General features: G+C 38.8%; 1 protein-coding gene across 6 annotated transcripts in view; it reads left to right on the plus strand.

Annotated features, from left to right (window-relative positions):
• ARHGEF28 (Rho guanine nucleotide exchange factor 28) overlaps window positions 1-21509 on the plus strand; it is a 298642-nt gene that overhangs the window by 121823 nt on the left and 155310 nt on the right. For all 6 annotated transcript variants that reach the window (XM_063085738.1, XM_063085732.1, XM_063085736.1 and 3 more), the window contains 3 exons: window positions 12015-12198; window positions 14820-15000; window positions 18523-18592. In XM_063085738.1, the coding sequence (XP_062941808.1) occupies window positions 12015-12198; window positions 14820-15000; window positions 18523-18592 (435 nt within the window). The remainder of the gene's footprint in view (window positions 1-12014; window positions 12199-14819; window positions 15001-18522; window positions 18593-21509) is intronic.

Raw genomic sequence — 21509 nt, forward strand, 5'->3', positions numbered from 1 at the left:
GCTCATTCCTTCTGTGAAACAGCTTTCATGATAGGAGCTTTTGCAGGGTCTCAGTATCCTAAATTTGGAGTAAAATGTTGAATAGTAATATAATAATCCAATAAAATTTCACAATTTATCTTTTTTTTTGTTTTGTTTGTTTGTTTTTGGACAGAAATCTTTTCTCAGAGATTGACGCAATTGGGTTAACTGGGACAGAATATTCTAATGTTATATGTGTAGATGTTCAGATGACTTTTGAGTTGAAAGCCTTCCCTTCCTGCTCAATCAAACTACTTCCCTTCACTTGTGTTCCCAGGAGCATGACATGGCTGGCAAGCCCCAAGCTTGTTATCACCAGTGAGGAAGCTGCCATTTGGATAAAGAACCCAAGGGGTCTACAAATGCCATCGCAGAGGACTGATGGCATTGCTTATGGGAACACAGTAGCTTCTCTTCCAAACTTTGGAGTCATTAGAGCTTGTCCTGGTTATGCTTTTGATTTAAAAGGAAAAAAAAAAAAAGAGCCCACTTTCTTTAAAAAAAAAAAAAAAATTCCTATAAAGAGTGTTTCTCACATATATTTACACTTACAAACCAATATGAGGGTCTTCAAAAAGTTCATAGAAAGATTTGTATTATTTTTTAATTCCATTTTCCACAAACTTTTTAGAGTACTTTCATATATAGCAACTTGGCAGATTCAAGATATTTTTTGCCAGAATAAATTAATATTATTTGAAAATGAATTTGGACTCTCCTTCAGTTCTCTAGGTAAAGGTAATTCATATGATCAAAGGTCTCCTTACAGGCAGAAGTTCTTTTGTTTGTCATGGAAGAGATGGGGTTCTTTGTTGTACCAGTCATAAAACCGTAGCAAAACCTGGTTTTGTAATGGTGATATCATGGATCAAATCTGCAGGGCAAAAATATTAAAGTGTTTAACAAAACAAAGCAAGTTTTATCTGTTAGATTGCTTTGTCAAATTTGAAGAGTTAAACTTTCCTCTTGCCTTTATAATTGATTCTACGAGTGGAAGAAATTTTTAGGTTAAGCCAATTGAGCATTTGCCACTTTTCTGCAGGGCTGTCCTGGGCTTACAGTTAAACACAGCTGATGTATTTAGGGGGTTGGCTTCTCATTCTGTGGATATATAGTCGGTATGGTTGGTTGGAGAGCTGTCCCCAAAGAAGACCAATTGGTGGAACTGGTAGGACCTACCGAGTGTGGCTTAGAGAATTTAATGTTTTAATTATTTATTTCAAAGATCAGATTAAGAATATACTTCTTAACTTGCAAATAACACCAATGGAGTTATAACAACAACAGATTTAAACTTGACTCCAGAAATTAGAGAAATAATTCATTCATTGCAAAATACGTGTTGTAAGGGAAAGTCTAGTGTCTGTACAAAAACAGATGACATCATAGTGATTTGTGACTTAAAGGAAAAATAGAAAACCTTGTCATGGGCCACAAGTACAATGTATGAATAATGGAAAGAAGGGTACTTTGCCCCATTAATAGGATCTTCATAAATTAGTACCCTTTGAAGGAGAATGTTTTTCTGTGCTTCACAACTGACTGGGTGGGGGGGCAGGAAAAGAAATGCAGAGGCCCAAAAGGACTTCAGAAGAAAATTTGTACGCGTAGGGGTTATTTAGTAACTGTTAAAATATGTCTTGATTGTTTAGTGTTCACTTATGGAGTTTATTACTTTTAAAAAAATTTTAAAATCTTTTTGGGTGAATCACTTAAGGAGTTTAAAGATCAGTTTTAATGTTGTTTCTTATCTGCAGGAAAAGCCATTAAGTGAGAATTAACAGTTCCTTTTGAAAGACTCAGTGGGAACTGCCAATTTTATGTGACATCTACATCTTGCTTCAAGCCACATACTGGAACCATCACCTTCTTTCTAGGCAACAAGAGAAGGGAATGTGTGGCCCAGCAGTGTTTGACAGAGGAAAATATCTGTTTCTCTGTCTTTGAACAGAAAAAAAGAGATCTGTAACCAGTAAGAAGCAAGATTTGTTTAACACTTGAAATGGAGCTTGGCTTGTGTTTTTATGCTTGAATACAGTCTGCTGGCTGTGGATAGATAAAGAACACAGAGCAAGGCTCAGGAGCATGGCGTTGTTGATTAGCCCTGACTACACCATGTTCCAGATCTTATTAACCAGGGGAGGGCATATTAAATTATGAGCTTTGCTTGCTGGCTTGAAGACTACTACATGAAATGTCAGCTTTGTTATTCTGCCCCCAAAGCTTTGTACTGAGCAGCAAGTTTGAAATAATGTCAGCCAAAACACCACTGGGTAGGAAACCCATAAAGGACTGATTTATTACAACATACAAGTTTCCATTTTTTTTTTTTTTTTTAAGTTTTGAAATTAATGCATAACGGGTAACAACTGATTCTGGTGTTTTGTATGTTCCTCTTGGAAATCTTGACATTTTCCAAGCTATTGTGTATACATTCAGTATTGCTTTTCAGTCTCTGTCACTTCTGATAGTATCTAATGGGACAAATATCTCCACCCCTCTTTTCTGACATTTTAAGCTGTTAATATTCCTTCAGTTGGTAAGGTAACTTATTGGATATTAATGGTGGAAAGAGTGTTCTTTAGAATAGATCCTATGGTAAATTGATAAAATTATTTCCCAATACTTACCTGTGTATATGTATATCATTTGTGAAATTTTAAATCCTAATTTTAAAATGTTTTCTTTGTCTTCCATCACTTTTTTAGCTTTTTAATTTTTAAGGAATAGGTTTTCTAGCAGTAAAGAATTTAATATAGAATTAAACTCCTAAGGAAAAAGACCCTTCCCACCCCCAAATCATTTTGATTTAGTTTTCAGTTTAAGTCAAACTTTTATTGAGCACATTCTGTTTAAAGTACTGTTTTAAAGAAGGTACTGCAGCTTAAACTGTTCCTTAAAAAATAAGCTTCCTACTTTTGTCTGGCAACAATGGTCCTTAGACTGAAATAGAGAATTACGCATTTACTCTCACATCTGGGAAATAGAACATAGGGTTGTATTCAGGTCACTTTCTCCCCCTCAATTATAATTTTCATGGAAAAAAATGTAAATGGGAGCGTTTATTTTCAAACACCCTACCCTAATGTGCTTCCCAAAGGATTCGTGCCTGTGGAAGGTCTGGAAGCTCACCTCTGGTTGGCCCTGTCCTATCCCTGGCTTCTCTCCTCCCGGGTCCCTTCAAACATTGCAGGATGCACGTGGCAGTTTTTGATTGCACACAGGGGATTGGAATTGAATTGGAAAATGACAGTAGCCAAGGGATCTCTTAATAATCTTGAAAGAAATTGTTAAGATTTTGCTGTTTTCATAGATTTCTTTATAGAATGTGAATGTTGGCAGTTGTTCTTGTACTATTTTATTTAAAATCCAAATGAAACATTGGTTTCAAAACTACCAGTGCTTGGAGGTTAAAAGCTCAGTGGTTGAAGAAGGTGGGTGAGAGAGGTCTGGGGAGGAGGGTGGAGCATAGAACCAGAAGTGATGGCTGTTCTTAAAGCAATGACCAGCTGTGTGCCCTGTGGCAAGGCCCACTTAACTTGGCTTTAATGAAGTTTATAAGGCCTTGTCTTGACTCTATCAATGTGAGCCTTGGTGTGGACATGAAGCTGTATATATAGAAACCTCAAAAAAATCTTCTGTCATCCTACGCTAGGTTCCCACATACCTATTTTCCCTTCCCCATGCCTGTAATGGTAGTACTTTTATTTTGCAGGTTGGTCATGACAGCATGTGTATGCATCTGTGTGGTGACACATCAGGCCAACATCTGGAATGAGTGGCCTGAGCATGGAGATTGAGCCTGGGTTCTTACACTTGGCACAGCTAAGGTTCATTCTGTTTGTTTTTCTCTCTCTCAATTTGTTGATTTATTAAGGTTCTATCTCTTCTTGTTCTCTTTTTAAAAATCAATTTTGGGCTTTTTATTCCTGTACATATTTTTCTCTACAACTCTCATCTTCCCACCTGCAATTTTTAGTAGGAGATACAAATATATATAGTATTACATGATTTTTTTTTTATAGGTTTTACAGGGATTTTTTAAAAAATCCCCGATTTTAAAAAAAGAAAAAGCAGTACCCATCTTATAATACAAGACTCTCCTATGTTTTCTCTCAAAACATTTTAATGTTTATAGTCTTGATTTTCTGTTGTTATTGCTAATATATTTTTCCTTGACAAGTACATGAGAAATATCACTGCAGTTAAAGCTAATTCAAGTCATCCTTTGCATATTGGGAGATGTAATAGTTAAGAACTTGAGTTTTGGAGGTGGGAAAGTCTAGGTTGAAATCTTTGACGCTCCATATTAATGTCTGAGGGAGCTTGGGCAATTGCATAGTCATGTAAAGCCTCAGTTTCTGAATCTATAAAATGAGGATAATAATAGGACATACCTCACAGAATGGCTGTCAGGATTAAATGCGATAACATATAAAGCACTGAATAAACATTAACTTGCAATGGAAGCAAGGAGTATAGGGCTGGCCAGTTAGCTCAGTTGGTTAGATCATGTTGCTGATAACACCAAGGTCCAGGGTTCCATCCTGTACATGCCAGCTGCCAAAAAAAGAGAAACAAACAGTGTGGAATCTTTATCATAGTCATTGGCACACAGTAAGAATGAAATAAATATGGTTGTCGTGGTTTATTTTTTTTGCTTTAATTCATGCATAATAGTTGCCCATCTGGATTTCTATTCAACTTTTTATCCAACCTCCCTACCCTTACCCCAGGTAGGCAGCACCTTTTATACTGATTTCCTGTTGGTTTAATCCTATTTACCTTCCTCCTCTACTCTCACCAGAATGTCCCTTGCTGATTATGCCCCCGATGCTGAAGGAGAGGATGAAATCATGCATTGAAGCTGTAGCTCATAGCCAAAGAGGTTGTATTTCTCAGTCTGGGACTTTGGACATGAGGCTCTGGCTTCCAGTGCAGGGCAGTGAGTGGACCCAGCCGTGAATGGGTGGCCAGTTTCCTGGTTGTGCTTGAATTTAGACTAATGATGCAGACTTCAAAAGGCCATTGGCAAGACATGATGTGTCCACACTTAAACTGCTTGTCAATAATAAAATTAGACTGCAGGGTATTTTCATTTGTCTCTCAAGCACAACAGTGTCCCTGGCGGGTGAATTGGGAGGGTGTCTGTGAGGAGAGAGCAGAAGAGTGGCTTGTGCACAGTAGGCTGTCAGCAGATATCCTATTAAATGAATGAATGAATGGTGGGCTTGAATCATAGCTTTGAAGAAATATTAACAAAGAGCACAAAAGTTGATTGCACAGGCTGGAAAGGAGGTATGGCTTAATTGCTGCTTACAACCCCTAATGACCGCCTGCGCCCGAGGCACGGGATTGCCGCACATTTGTCTTACTGGCACATCTGGTGTGCTACACTGATGCAATTATAGTGCCTCAGAAGCAGGCGGCTAGTTCCCGTCCATTCTGCTTTTAAATTATAACCAGAGGAAAACTGTTTTCAACCATACATACATCTATTTAGAGACTGTTTATCTTTTTTTTTGTATTAAAAAGATCAGATAAATGTGTACAACTGATGAGTCCCCCAATACTGGCTTTCATTGTTCCCGAGAGCCCTGTCCCACATGTTATTTTCATTACAGCCCCCAACTATCCTGGGTAGCAGGCTGGGCAGATATCACTTTCCTTTTTGATCAAGCAACTTGAAACTTGAGAATTAAGTCATTTCCTAAAAGTTATAGCTCAATAAGTGTTCAGATCTAGATCATTCAGCTCTTTAGTCTGTCCCCCTTTGCACTGTACAATGTTGTTTCTGGATTGTTAATATCTTGTACTGATGTCCATATTGTATAATTCAGTCTCAAAATGTCCCCAGAATGTGAAGGTCAAAAATTGGGTTGCTCTCTTGAGTTCTGATAAAGACTTTTTAGTGTTTCAGCTGATTTAGTACTAGTTCCACAAGCTAAAGTATAAGTAGCCTATATGAGATCAAAATCCGTAAAGTACGTTTGCGTGTTTTATGTCACAATGGGAGTTTTCTGGAATGAATGGGTGTGTGATGGATGTTTTTTCAGATTACTTTCAGTCAGTGGTGGTTGTAATCTGAGAGTCTCAAATGTGTCTGATGCAGAAGAGACGTTTCAGAGAGCTTCATCCTGTCGTTACGCTTGTTTAACTCCTCTTCTACCTTTCGGCCTCATGATCCAGCCACGCCTGCCATGTTGGTCTTGTGCTTTATGGGACGTCCTGTTTCCGTATCTTTCTTATGAGTCTGTTTATATCGGACATACCAACCTCCATTCTTTTGTGTGGAAGTCTGATTTGTTTATATACATGCCACAGCCCTGAGTGGACTATGTAAATGGAAGATGCTCTTCTCCTGTTCTCATTAAGAATCTTGGAAATCTCAGAGATTATGTGTGATACCCAAACTAAATTCTCTCTTCTACTCTCCATGTACATTTTTGGTAATATTTTTTCTTTCGTCATCTTTATTTTTTGCTCATCATTTTTGGCATTTTATAAACATCTGTAAATTTTAAAATCATTTTAAATTCCAACCTACATGATGTAGGTTGGAATTAACTTAATGTGCAGATCAATTTTCTTGTAGGCCAGACAGTTTCTTTATTTCTATTCACACTCTTTGTGTCTAAGCCTAGAGCTGTAGTTCATCACACAGTGATTTCATGGGCCAGGTATTTATTTTATTCTGAACACAAGTGAGCAGGTGGTACAGTTCTCAAAGGCAGGTTTGTCTATTGAATTGTTAACTTAGATGCAGAAACTGAGACCTCTATTAATATATATGTGGCTTTGGAAATCAGAGTACAACTTATCTTACTGAATTAAATTTATGTGAATTAAAAAAAATTTTTTGGTCTTCCAAAAACATCTCTGTAGAATACATTTCAGTAGTTACACTAAGGAGTTATGAAACATTACTAAGCTCTACAAAATAGAAGTATTTCTGAATTAACCTGTGTTTAAAAATATCATTTACTTCTAGATTATTGTACCCATCACATTTTAGCTTTAATATTTTGCTAAACATTTAAAGCAATTTCCTGGCTTAGCAGTACATAATGTGGATTAAAAATAACATGAAAAAGTCACAGAAAACTTTTGTTGCTGTTCTTTGGTGAAATTTTTTTAGATCTTAATAGATCTAAAGAGCTGATTGGGAAGAGGTGTCATAAAAAGAAGACATAGATAATGTATTTTGCTAACCACTTATGTAAGTAGCAGATCCCAACCCTGGCTTTGCATTAGAATCACTTGAGAATCTTTGGAAAAGGTTAATGCTTGTGCCCCACCCCAGAAATTCTGATTTCACTGTCTGTGGAGGGCCTTGAATATCAGTCTGTTTTTAAAAAAAATTTTCCCCTGTGTGTGAGTTTGTGTGTGTACGTGTATGAGAGAGAGAGGGTGAGACAGAAAGATGTACACATACTTAACAGTGGATCCCAGAAGTACCTTGGCCCATCATTCATTCCCAGTCACCTTCTCCTCTCTCCCCTCCGAGGTATTATACCGACTTTTATAGTAACTATTTCCTTGCTTTTCTTTATAGTTTTACTACCTATGTATCTATCCCTAAATAATACATTAAATAATAAATTTACCTTTCACTTTTTTCGAACTTCATATTAATTGAAACATGCCCTGTGTATTCTTTTGTGAGTTGATTTTTCTTGCCTTGACGTTATATTTGTTATTTTCTTCTGTGTTAGTCTGTAATTTATTTGTATTGTTGTTAGATTGCTATTGTATGATTACACTGCAATTTATTCTGTTGTTCATGGGCATTAAGATTACTTGTAATTTTGACTGTTTCACATTTTTGTGCATGTTTCCTGGTGCACACAAAGCATACTCCTTGCTAGGGTTTGCATATAAGAATGGAATTGCAATACAATGGATTTGCTATCAGGCATTAGTTTCTTCAGATTTATTAAATAATACTGCTGGGTGCTCCAAGGCAGCTGTACAGTTTACATTTCCTCTAGCAGTGATTTTGAGTTCCGGAGGGCCTGGCTAATTAATTAGTAAATTATATTATTATTATTTTTCATAGACTTTATTTTCAGAGCAGTTTTAGGTTAACATCGAAACTGAGTAGAAGATACAGAGGTTTCCCATATACCCTCTGCCCCCACACGTACAAAGACTGCCCTATTATCAACATCCCCACAGACTGTGCATTTGCTATAATGGACGAACCAACAATGAAAATTTAATTTATTTTTCAGTCTTCAAGCTGAATTTCTGCTAATGGAAAGGTATAATCAGACCTTGTATAAGTGTGATAATGATTCCGAATTCAGACTGACCAGTAAACAAGACCACTTTCCTTTAGTAACAACCAAACTGTCTGGCCATCCCTGCCCTCATGCTTCAGAGGCTCTGGAAATTCTCTTGGTGTGTGCTCTTTTTCAGATTCTTGCTTATGACAAAGTCAGGGCAAGGTTAAATACTCTTAGGAACCTTGGACCTTTATTGTGACAACCTCATCTGATAGGTAAAAAACGGATGCTGGGTGGGGTGAGAAGCTTGGACTCTGAGCTTCCTGTCCTGTCTGGGGCAGGTGAGCCCCCTGTTTTGCCATGATGGGAATGGTTCATTGAGTGACACAGCCAGTTCAGTTCCTTTCTGTGTCTGGGTGATTGTGCTCCCAGGATGTTACAAATCATACCTTTTAATGTTTGCCATTAGAGTAATTATTAGTGATTTTGCCTCAGTTACATTAGTTCAAATAACTCCTGGCACCAACCGAACAGGAAGAGACATAATTATTTGGTTAAAAAAAGATCGTTTTAATTAAACACTCCCACCTCCTTTCCACAGTTTGTTTTCCTGGCTGCTGGTAAGAAATCTGAAACTATAACAAGCAGAATTATTTATATAAGTCACGAAGCTTCCTCTTTCAATCTGTTTGCCTTATTCTGTGCTCTGAACTTTCATACTGAATGAGAAAGCTCTCTGTCACAACATTTTGGTCAGTTTTTTACTTGTTTTCTTTAAACTTCAGAAGATCCTGTCTTTCCCTCGGCTTCCCTCCTCCCTGGGAAGTGGGTAGATTCTCAGAAAGAGAGAGAGAGAGGCAACAGTGAACGGTTCAGTCCCACATGTTTACTGTTCTCTCCTGCTGAACAGGAGGTTAGGATAGAGCCAGAAAGGAAAGAACAGGGGGCTGGGACTAGTAGAACAGGCCCCAAAGCTGTCCTGGTGGAAGCAGCAGCATCTTGCTCCGCTCACACAGTTGGTCAGGTTGAATTCAGGGAACTGCCCCCCTGGTTTAACAGTATGTAGGGCGTTATATCATCTGCTGTGGGGAGTACCATTTATATGGCTGATACTATGCTCGCCTTCACCAATGGTATTATTTTAAAAGAGAACACAAAGGGTTTAGATGTTCCCTTTCAATCATATTTTTCTTGGAAGAACATGACAACATGTACAACCGTGGGACATTTCTCACCAGTTTCAGATTGGGATCTATAACATAGAAATTCCATCCTCATGCTGACATTGGGGAGTATACTTGTGCATGTGTGTGCATGTGTCTGTGTGTGTGTGTTTTGTTACCTTAACCTAACACATCTCTTCCTGGTTATTATATAAAAGGGAAGAAACATACAAGTGTTACCAAACATGAGCTGCTGGGAATCTGTTAAGAATAAAAATACTACTTAAAAAAAAATATGACTTTGTAATCAAATGAGTGTAATGGTTAAAAACGTAAAAGATAAATAATGAAATTGCTAGGGATAATTTTTTAAATAACTAACACAGCTGTTTTGATTTTTGTAAAGATAAAGATATCTAGTATATTAAACAAATATCTGGTAGGAATATACTGCCTTGTCTGTTTTTAGATGTTTTGGCATTTTGGATGTTATTTTGCTGGGGGGTTCTGTGCTGTGTCACAAAGACGAATAGTGGAGCAAATATACAGGGAAGTTGGTGGCATTTCAATGTGATAAGGGCTCATTTATATACTTGAAATAGAAAGCCTTATGTTCATTTGATCTAGATTTAGAAATAGTGTAAACCAATTAAAAATGTAAACTAAGCAGTTTTGCATTCATGCGCAATGGAGTATTTCCTTCTAGTTGTTTCATATTAGAGCTTTGTTGGATGCTAGCTCTCCCAATATCATCAGCACAGCCAGCTGGTATGACGGGTGACTTTACTGCCTACTGTGGTGAGGGAGAACACTACCTCCACAGACCCTTAGTGGTGTCTTGAAGGAGGAACGGCAAGGTTGGAATTTATTGAGAATTTGAAATTTGGTTTATTGAGGGCCTTTTAATGAGGAGGTGATGGTGGGGAGATGGCAGGCAGGAAGGAGCGCTTGATTAAGGATGATGATATAGTTTAGGACTAGTTTTAGGGCTTAAACTGTCTGTTGATGGTTCCTACTGAAGAGAAGTTCCTATAATGAACAACAGTAAATTTATGCTGATGAAGACCATGAAATAGTAAAATCATGTTAATGTGAATGGTAAGCTGTGTGGGGAAGTTTTGTCCTTAGTGTTTAAGTTATGTATGAGATATAAAGTTTCTGTTCTCAGATTTTAGCCAAGAGGTATTGGAGATGGAACAAATAATGGTAGATGCTCCATATACAGCTGCAGCCATATATTAAAAGCTAACTTTCATAGGTACTCACCAGGGAAGGAATTATTGGTTATTTATTCATTCATTCAACAAGCAAATAGTTATAGAGCACGTACCATGTGCCAGGCACTGTGCCAGGGGTGGGGATACCACAGGATAAAAGATAAGGTCCTTTCCCTCTTGGGCCTTTCACTCCAGCATGATGCAGTATGATATATCTGGATCTCTTTTGGATTACAAACTCAGTCAATAACAGTACTTACCTGGTGATCATATTCTCAAATTCTTACTTCATGCTCATTGCAGCAGATCTTGGGTGCTAGGATTTTCATGCTAAGATTGTTAAAATTGGGCTTGTTTTAAGGAGTATCTTGATGCCTACAGAGTTCATGGACCTAGCTTTTTTAATGTGGGCAAAGTTATTCTTTTACATATGTACAATGTAATGTTTATCATGGGCCAGCTGTGTTTCAGGCACTGGGCCATTGCAGTAGGAATACAGGTGTACAAAATCTATACAAATTAGGCAATTTAAACATAACATAAATAGTTGAGATTTTTAATGGCCAGTTGCCGTTCAACTTCATAAATACTGAATGACTTTAATTCTCCAGATGTTAGGAATGAAAAACTTCAAGGACCCTTCAGACTGTAAGATGATACAGTCAGGAAACAATCATAATGTGGACTGGCAAACACCACACACCAGGATATACACACTGCACCGACCAAGAGCCCTCCGTCCAGGGGCCTATGAAAAGGCACAGGCCTAGCTTTTAAAGCAAAGCACTGGGGTGGCTTTGGCAATATTGGAATACTTTCAGGGATCTCACAGATGAGCTAAAGCACTGCTGTGAAGTTTGAGAAGGACTGTGGTTTCAGTTTTCTAGACATATCAAGCTCGTTTCTGTTGCAGCTTCTCAGCAGGGAGGAGCAGCTCTGAGGACAAAGGTTGGAAACAGAGGGTCCTTTGCAGTCCTGTGCTCCGAGAGCTTGCCCTGTCTGAGTAGCAGGGTCTCCTTAAAGAGCACCTTGGAAATTGACAAGTGTCTGTTTCCAAAGGATAGGGTTTTTTTAGAACTAGTTTTCCCTAGGTGACTTTACGGCTCGTTTAGGGAAAGGTGATGTGATTGTGTAGCATAGTGGGTGGACAGAACATTGTGTCTGTGACGAGCAGACCTGGCTCCAGCACTTCCTGGCTACTTGTCCTTGGTGAAATCACTTGACCTCTCTGCACTTGTAAAATAAGGTGTTAGGATTATATGCTTTCTGTGGTTCTTCCAGTTCTGACATTCTTATTATGTCTAAATACATAGTCTCTTTGATAAAATGTATAAAACAAACTTTGTAAATGGAGGAGCTAATATTGCATTTTTTTTTCTCTTCAGTATCTCCACACAGAGAGTCTCTTTTACACCTGGCTGTGAGATGGGGTCTTGCTAAGCTCGCCCAGTTCCTCTTGTGTCTCCCTGGGGGAGCCCAGGCCTTGGCTTTACCCAATGAAGAGGGTTCCACGCCGTTAGATTTAGCTTTACGTGGCGGACACTCCAAGCTGGTGGGAGACATCACAAAGTGAGTTCAGCTACTTGATCATTTCTTTTCTCAGCTGTTTTAATAAAGTCTGCCAAAGTAGCATGGAGAAATGGAAATAACCAAACCATAAGCTAATGTTGGTTTATATTTTACAGTTGGTTCTCATGTGTCTAGCACAGGTATACATATAGTGCAGAAGCAGATATACAAATGCAAGAGGGGTCTTCAAAAAGCTCATGAAAAGATTCATGTTATCCTTTAATCCCATTTTTCCATGGACTTTTTGAAATATTCTTGTATTTTTGTTATTAACATTTTATGGGGAAGAGAGTTAGGAAAAAAAATGTTTTAAAGGCACTGTATGGGGGCAGTAATAGAAAAGAAGTTGGGAAAACACTAGCCTAACCCCTACTTATCTTTCAGATATCAGTTTAAGTGTCACTCCCTCAGAGAGGACTTTTACGTTATGCTCTTTTATGATTATGATTAATTCATAATATTAATTATGATTGTGACTAATTCACAATGTTAATCATAACTTGTAGTTTTATATAATAAGTAATCATTTGTTTCATATGTCTCTCTCCTATACTATTTGAAGGCTGGGACTATTTCTGTTTCACCCACTGCAGTATTTCTAGTACAGTATTCAACACATAATATTTGTTAAAAATATATAAATTTTTGTTGAATCAGTGAATTACAGACAAACTCTATGGTACTACTTAAGCAATAGGATGGTCATTAGGGTCTAGTGAAATATTGCAAAGGAAATAATTTGTTAACTATAAAATTCTCTATGTTGATGATGGTATCAACCCTTCCAGTGAATAATGAGTATATTTGTTACTTAGAATGGTTCAGATCAGTCACTGTTCTTAACTAATGAAAGGAGGATTCATGTATAGTGATTTTCTTCATTTAACATGTAGTAAAAACCAAAATATAAATGGGAAAGTGCATTGAAAATTACAAAGCGGTACATAAATACTAAATATTGATAGAGTATTATTATATGGTTTGTCTTAATGGAGTGGTTTTCCTTGTTTGGCTCATGGAAGTCAACATAATGAATTTATGGTTATATGGTACATAAGTGGACATTAGAGTGGACATCAGAGCTTTCGGTCTGTTTTCTCATTTGGTTAAACAACCATCAACCAAGGGATGAGCCTATCGAAATGGAATTGCCCTTTTCTTTGGTTTAACATGACCCCACTTTCTTGGTTGAAAAGGGCAAGGCAAGGCTGCCTTTGACTTAGTCATTGTGACAGTTCGGTGTTCTAGTGAGGTCCTGGGGACTGACTTCTTCATCTGTTGGTAGCTTTGTATTTTTCTTACTGTGTCCAAGGACAGAAGATATTGTGTGTTTTAAAAGTTTACATGTCTGATAAGCCCATTCTTAGAGGGGATTAGAAGTTGACTGTGAGCTAAATTCTGATCATATGATAGAGCCTCCATATTCTAAGTTAACAACAATGATCTTATCGCTCAGGCTCAGAGTTTGTTCTGTTGTCATGGGGAGTTTTCTTTTAGAAGATTCTGGAGTACAACCGCTCTTTATGGATCTCTTTTTGTCACTCTATATGATGGAGATAACATTTATCTCATTGGAAGTGTAATTTATTTTTGTAAAACAAACATTTATTGGGCCGAGCCCGTGGTGCAATTGGTAGAGTGCTGTGCTGGGAGCGCGGCGACTCTCCCGCCGCGGGTTCGGATCCCATATAGGAACGGCCAGTTCGCTCACTGGCTGAGTGCTGGTCACGAAAAAGACAAAAAAAAAAAAAAAAAAAAAAAAAAAAACATTTATTAACAAAATGAAGTCACATTAGAAGAAGAAAGAGGCATAGAGCTAGTTCTGTGAAGAGAAGGAATCTGGGAACAATCTATCAGGATGTGACAACATCTAAGGTGGGCTGTAATCTGGGAACATTAACATTTTTCCAGAGGCTTCTTTACTGTTGCTGTTTCATGACCTTGTAAGCCATCCAGAATATTGTGATATTAACAATGAAGCCTACATATAGCTAATTAATGTGCAATTGTTCTTAGCCAAGACAGAACAGAAAATAAGCTCATATTCAAGAATTTAGTTTGGGAATATTGTTCCTTTGTTTATGAGTGTATTCAAAAATATAACAGGATCAAATTTATGCATATTATAATTTGCATGAGAAAGTGATTTGCAACAGTGGTAGCAGTTATGAATATCTGACTTGTTTGTAACATCCAAACCTCACCATGCTCCCTGGAGATCATATGTGTTTTCCACTGTAATCACCTAATAAATTATTGGCTGCCAGCTAATTTGTTCTCCTACAAGTGACTCTATTAAAGTGAGAAGCATCTTTACAGATTAAAAGGAAGTTGAAGTATCGAGGTAAATACTATTTTCAAAAGCCAGTATGTTTCATTATTTATAAAAACCTTTAAAATATATAGTATGTCAATGGCTTCTCAATAAACATCTCTAGGTGGAAATAGGAAGATGGCTTTATTATTATTTGCTTACACGATCCTATGCATTTATTATGTGTAGATGACTCTCAAGGATTATTTTGCCAGTTGAATTTGTAATACCAAGGCAATGAGGGTCCTGGGATCTTAGAGTTGGAGTCTCTGGAGCTGCTTGTGGGTTTTGATTTGTGATGTTTCAGTTTTCAGGACAGACGTTCTCCCAGCTTCTCCCGAGTGCAGCTCAATGAAGAAGCTGTCCTGCAGTACCTGCACTCATCAGAAACGCTGACCCTGACCCTTCACCACACGGCCGAGCATTTGTTGGAGGCAGATATTAAACTCTTCCGGAAATACTTTTGGGATAGAGCCTTCCTTGTCAAGGTTTGTGTCCAGTTATTCTGGTATACAATAATGTACACTTCTAGAGAGTGTGTAGGCATCAATTCACTGTTTTGGGAACAAGTGTTTTTGCTGGTAGCAAAATGAAACCTCAGAGGGACATGGAATTGGAAACTGTGTTAGATCAGTAGAATGGAGATTATTAATTTTGGTAGCAGAAAAATAGTAGTTTGTATGATCTTGTTTCCTTTACTTTTCTGAGCCAGCCCTACTCATGGTTGGGTATTAATATGCTAATATTAGATATTTTCTCTTAAGGTATTTATTATAAATTATTCTTATCTAAAGCAGTTGCATTTAGGGCTATTTTACATTTGTAATATCTATTCCCAGCCTTTCTTATGGCTTATATGTAGTTAAGCATTTGTCCCAGTGCACACACTTTTCTTGAATGGGGACAGGTAAGAACCTAGTTCTTTTTCAAAGAGGTTTTTCCTGCCCTATCATAGCCCAAACACTAGCTTTGAGTGCTATCATAGCATGCCCATCTCAGGGCTTAAAACGTTTCACCTTCATCATTATTATTATTTTGTTTGTAGACTCTGAAAGAATATAAAGGATGTTTACATGTTTTATTTATTACTGGGAAAAGTGTTATTTTGAGTAAGAGTGCTGAGGCAATCTGTTTGACAGTACGTAGTATCTAAGAGACTCACCAGTGATCCTGCAGCCTCCTGTGTTCTCAAGCACACCTGTTAACAAGGCATAGGTTTCACAAACGTGTAGGCTTTACAGAGTAAAAAGTCAGTTAAGAACATTGATATTGTCATTAGTCACGGTTTTGGCTTCTGTGAAATGTTTGCTTTATATAATTAAACTAAAGATTTAGCCAAAAGCATTATATATCAAGCAAAGATCATTATTGGATTACATACAGTATATGCAAAATGAGGGTTTTGCTTAAGGATACTTGTCAGTCAACGATATTAAAACCTACAGCCACCACTGTGGCTTCTCACCAAAGCACCAAGTGGTGGTTATTCTGGCCGGGCAGACACTTACTTTGCGCACAGCAGTTCTCAGCATGAGCCCCATTTCCAGCAGCTCCACAGGGACGGAGCTCAGCAACGTGCATGTCCTCAGAAAGAGCACTCAGACAGTAGCATGGACTTGGAGGCTAGCTTCCTGAAAAGGATAGAATAAGCTCTATGCATATCAAAAATAATTGAACATTCGCTTTATTATAAAACCCTCCCACTTCTTAGGTTGGATTTGTGACTTCTCATACGCATTTGAAATAATGCTTAGGACCTTGGAGAAGATTTATGGTGAATAAATCTAGATGCCTTAATGGATTATGATAGTGGACTTTATAGTAACAAAGGCCAAATGGAGATGGCTCTCCAGTTTCTCTGAGATTTTCATTTTATGAAAACACATGATAAAAGAATCATTTAAAATGGAATGGCCTTATTGTTCCAAATTTCAGCACTCCTCTTTTTCCTTTCTACTCCAAGGTGTGTGGCTGGGGAGTGAACAGGGAGACTGGGAAGGGAAGGGCTGAGATTCTTTATGATATCCAAAGTCATTCATTCTTACTTGCCTGACAAAATGGTCCTATAGTGTTCTCGAATTTAAAATTTTTTGTGGTACATCTTACTTTGTAAGATGTAAGCAGGTGTTACTTATTATATGGGTTGTCCACACTCAAGCTTCACAACTTTGAATAACAAACATAATGAAATTATGTATACCTTATGTACAGAAAGTATTCATGCTTTATTGAATCTTACATGTCTAAATGTGTGTTTTTTATGTGACAGCTGTAGACAGTGACTGTGATCTGGGAGACTGATCTGTTCTCACTGAACCATAGGCCATACTTTGTACTCCACAGGGGGACTCGTTTATACTCAGGGTTTGGGCATTGCTCAGTTATCAGCAATCCTCTAGAAAAACAGCAATAAAACCTTGCTGCAGAAACCTGAGTTTGCTTTACATATACAAGAGCTGTTCAGGTGATCCTGTTCAGAAGCCATACTTGTTCAGAGTTGTAAAAGTTTCATCTTTTCATGTGACAGTGGAGGCATGATAATTTGTAATAAATATTAAATGCTAAAGTGACAGGTTGGTGGTAAATATCCAAACTATAAAGAAAGATATTAGAAAATTAGATAATAGGCAATATCTTAGGTGTATCTTTTAATCATTTTTAAATGATCTCCTCATAACAAAGTTTTTTCTATTAATCAGAATGCTGATAATTTAGTTGTAGAAGTTGGCCACAATTAATGAGGCAATTAGGAAATATAAGTTTTCTAAAGTTGCATTCAAAATTATTCATAAGGATGAAAATTCAGTTTTAATAATCCCATTTACCAAAAAAAGAAAAAAAAAATCTTTCCTTATTTCAAGTTTTGTTTTGTAGTCAGAAATCAGTTTTGCCTGATGTCCTTTTCTCACGTAGGTTTGGCAACTTCCCTCATTGAAAGACAAGGTGTCAGGGTAAGGCTGACCCCAGGTAAACTGTGGAGTAGGTGGTTGGTTCAGGCCTTGAGTCTGTGTAGTGACGTCTCCTTCCACCCCAGGTGCTCATGCTTTCATTGACTCGGTATCTCCCAGTACAGACCTGTTCTGGTCCATCCACTAATTCCATGGTGGGCTCTAGAAAGAACACAGTGCCTGGAGGTAGGGCTGGGGTATGGGTTGGTGACTAGGCACTTGTGTCCCTGCCCCTTTATGGTTTGGTAAATTGAGTAATTTTCATATTCTTTTTGCTCTGGCCTCAGGACGTTCTTCTGAAATAATCAAAGAGAGAGGCACTTGACTCACTGGGCTTCATAACATGCCCAATGGGATTCAGGGGTCTGTCTACGTTGGTTGTGTAGTTACCTGCCCAAGTGTGCTGACGATTTATTTTGGAACATATGCTGATGCAGTTTTGAGCTGTTTTACCATTTGGCATATTGACACATAATTCTGTGTTTCTCTACATTTTCACTGGTTGTGGGGAATCTGAAAAGAAAATCCAGATAGTCCCAAGAGGGCAGCTTTTCCCTAAGGTCTTTGGAAGGCTCACCAACTCAGTTTCCACTGGGGACAGCCTGCCCAGCGTGTACCAGCTTGCAGCTCAAGCCCCATGGCCATCCTGGATGCTCCCTGCGAGTGTGTTCCTCCCCTCATTCTGCTCCTCCGAGGTCCCTGTGTCTCCAGATGTGGGTGGGGGCTGCTTCAGCGGGCAGATGCATAAAACTGCAGCCCCTCTTTCTGGTTTCAGGATTCTCTGTTCTCTTTCTGGTTCATGCATCACATTCTGGAGAACCTTCTAGTTGTTGTGACCTGCGGAAGTGGTAAAGGGTTAGTGGCAGGGACAGTTTTGGCTCCTGCCTCCTGATTTCTCTCACGTCATCCTGGGTGCTGGCTGTGTGTTCTCCCAGCACCTTTTACTCACCCCTTTCTTTCCCAGCCTCTCCAGCTCTGAAACCTTAATTGTGATTTTCATCTCTTTGTTGCATATCTGAAGCCTTAAATGGTTTTTGGTAAATTTTTTGCTTCGTTTTTTAGGCTCTTGAGCAAGAAGCCAGGCCAGAGGAAAGATCGACTATGCCCTCTGGTGCTGCAGACACTGAAGAAGGTACGCATGCTCCTTCCTTACTTAGGGAACCCAGAAGGTGCTCAGGACTACTTAGTTAACTAGTCTGTCGAAGTGTGTAGTGAAGCAGAGCAGGAACCAAGGGGCTTAGAGGCAAGATCAGGGGTTGTGGGATACAGCAAAGCTCCTGGGTCCTCTGACAGCATGGAACAAAGTGCACTGTTTCCACTTTTTATTCAGCTGGCATTTACTGAGTGCTGTTTGCCAGGCCTGGGCCAGGTCCTCTCCAGTTCCTGATCTTCAGAGCACTCTCCTGACACACAGAGATTGTGCTCCTCCTTCCAAAATTTGGGGTCAGAATACCATATATTGGGTAATTTATAAAGAAAAGAAGTTTATTTGGCTCACAATTCTGGAGGATGGGAAGTCCAAGGCCATGTCTCTAGCTTCTGGTGAAGGCTTTCGTGCTGTTTCGTAACATGGCAGATAAAGGGAAGAGCAGGCAAGCATGAGTGAAAACACATGGGTGGGGCCAACTCACTTTATAACAACCCCATCCCGTGGTAACAATGTTAATCCGTTCAGGACTCCACCCTCATGACCCAAACACCTCCCAACACCAGTGAATTGGGAATCAGGCTTCCAACACATGAATTCTAGGGAACAGATACTCAAATCATAGCATGCGATTTGTTCATTCATTCATTCCTTCAGTTAGTTGTTTGTTCTTTAGCTCATTTAAACTTTGGGGAGATCCTTCTCTGCTGGGCCAGGATGCTTTGGAAATCATGAAGGTGTTTTTGTTGTCACAAGGTTGGGGAGCACCACTGGCATTTAGAGGTGCAGGTTCAGGGATGCTGGATGTTTCTCAGGGTATAGAACAGTCCTATGCAGCTAAGAGTTGTCCTGTACATCTGTTCACAGTCCTGGTGGTGATTCAGAGACAGAATGTACCATTCTATTTGTGGTGGGAGTTCACAATAGAAATATATTTTTTATAATACATTATCACTACTCTATTCCACATCATAACACATGGAATCATTCCAATGCCACACTTATACATAACAGCAGCTCATTTGCACGAACATCATCATTTCTCATTTTCTCCAACTTGGCAGTTTATCTGGGCATGCAATTTTTACTTCAGTTTAGGTTATTTCCCCTTTTCCGTAAACAAAGAAGTATGGTCTGTCAGTCCTGGTGATAAACACAAGTTTTTATTCTAGGAAGCATTCTTACCTTTGTTTTTGCATATTCCTGTACTTCTCATCTGGAATAAATTCAGATTTTGTTTTTTACAAGACCCAGTCATTGAAAAAATCTGACCACATCATTGTATCTTCTAGGGCAGTTAGGGCAAAGGTTTTATATGTTGGAATACATATTATCTTGTTATCAGTTACTTTTCTTTTGCTTCATATTTTAGTTAGGATATTATATTGATTTTTTATTTTTGGAAATTATATGAGAGGATAGGGTTATATATATACTGGGGATAATACAGTTATGTTAGCTGTTAACTTAATTGCAGGATAGTGAATTGCAGGATAGTTAACTTAAAGAGACATTGGTCTGATGAGGCTGAGAGCCACTATGCTAGATGCTGGGGTTAGGGAGGAAAAATGGGACAAGGTCTTTGTTCCTAAGCCACCAGTGTAAACAGCTGGCTAATACCTTTGATTCTGCTTTTCATTGGCAACACAGAATAGTTGCACACCAGGTATTTGTCATGTAGTGTAATCTTAAACTCTTTGCTCCCATGTTTGTTAAAAAGTAGTCTTGGAGAAAGGATGTTTATGGTGACTTGCTGGAGGTCTGTGTGGCTTTCCACACTGCACATGCTCCTGGGTTAAGCTTGAACAGCTGAGCTTCCTTACACAAATTGCACCTGCCTGGGGCCCCGTGGAGTTGCCTTTAGTGTCCTTCCCTGTGGGTGATGCAGCTGGCTGTGCTGAGATAGCTGCAGCTTGCCCTGCCTGCCCAAGGAGCTGGTGGCTTACTTCAAGCTTTCTCCTTGAAGACCTGTGGGAGAAACCTCTTATTGGTCTTGAGTTGGGAATGCTGCTGCTTTTCCTGAACACTTGGCTCGCTTTTCCTGCTGTAACTGTAACTGATCAGATTTCTTACTTCTGGTTGGCTGATAAGAAACTTGGGGCTAAGTTTCTGGCCTGCCCACTGCCAATGCTTAGGGCACTGCTGACTGTATTTTTATTTCCTCATTTCCTATTTATGCCTCTACCCTTGCCTTTCCTTTTCAAAAATAAAATTCTGATTTTAAAAATCATATTCTATATTTTTCCTTCCTTGTAACCCACTTACAAACCAATTTGGAACAAAATGAGGTCTTAATAAGTACTTAAATTCCAAGCCCTTGTCTTTAAGGGGCTTTGGGTTGGAGCAGAAAAATAAGCTCTCCCGGCACAGTATGATAAGTGCCACAGGAGTCATTTGCAAATAGCACGATGAGCATGCTGAAGAGTGTGACAGTAGAGTGGTCAGGGAAAGCTTCCTGGAAGAGGTGATCCTAGAGCTGTAATGTAATGAAGGGAAAGGGATTCTGGGCTGTGGAAATACATACAATTCAGAGTTCTGAACCAGATAATGCATTGGGAGAAATGCAGGTCATTTTGCAGTTCTGGAGTATAGAGGTGTGCATGTGGGGGTGGGGAGTGATATCTGGAACATAGCCTTGAGAGGTAGGCAGATTGGCAGGGCTTGTATATGAGGCAAGGAGCTAGAACTCTACCATGGCAGCTCTGAGAGCTGTTTTAAGAAAATTAGATTTGATTATTATTTTAGAAAGGTTACTCTGGTGAGAGAATGGATTGGAGGGGTCAGTGGAAGGCAGAGGGACCAGCCAGGGGCCTGCAGAAGAGTGTGTGCACCATAGCAGTGTAATGAGATGGAGAGGAGGGGACTGATGAGTTCGGTCCTAAAGATGTAGGGTCTGACTGTG

Source organism: Cynocephalus volans, chromosome 2, assembly GCF_027409185.1.
Source record: "Cynocephalus volans isolate mCynVol1 chromosome 2, mCynVol1.pri, whole genome shotgun sequence".
NCBI lineage: Eukaryota > Metazoa > Chordata > Mammalia > Dermoptera > Cynocephalidae > Cynocephalus > Cynocephalus volans.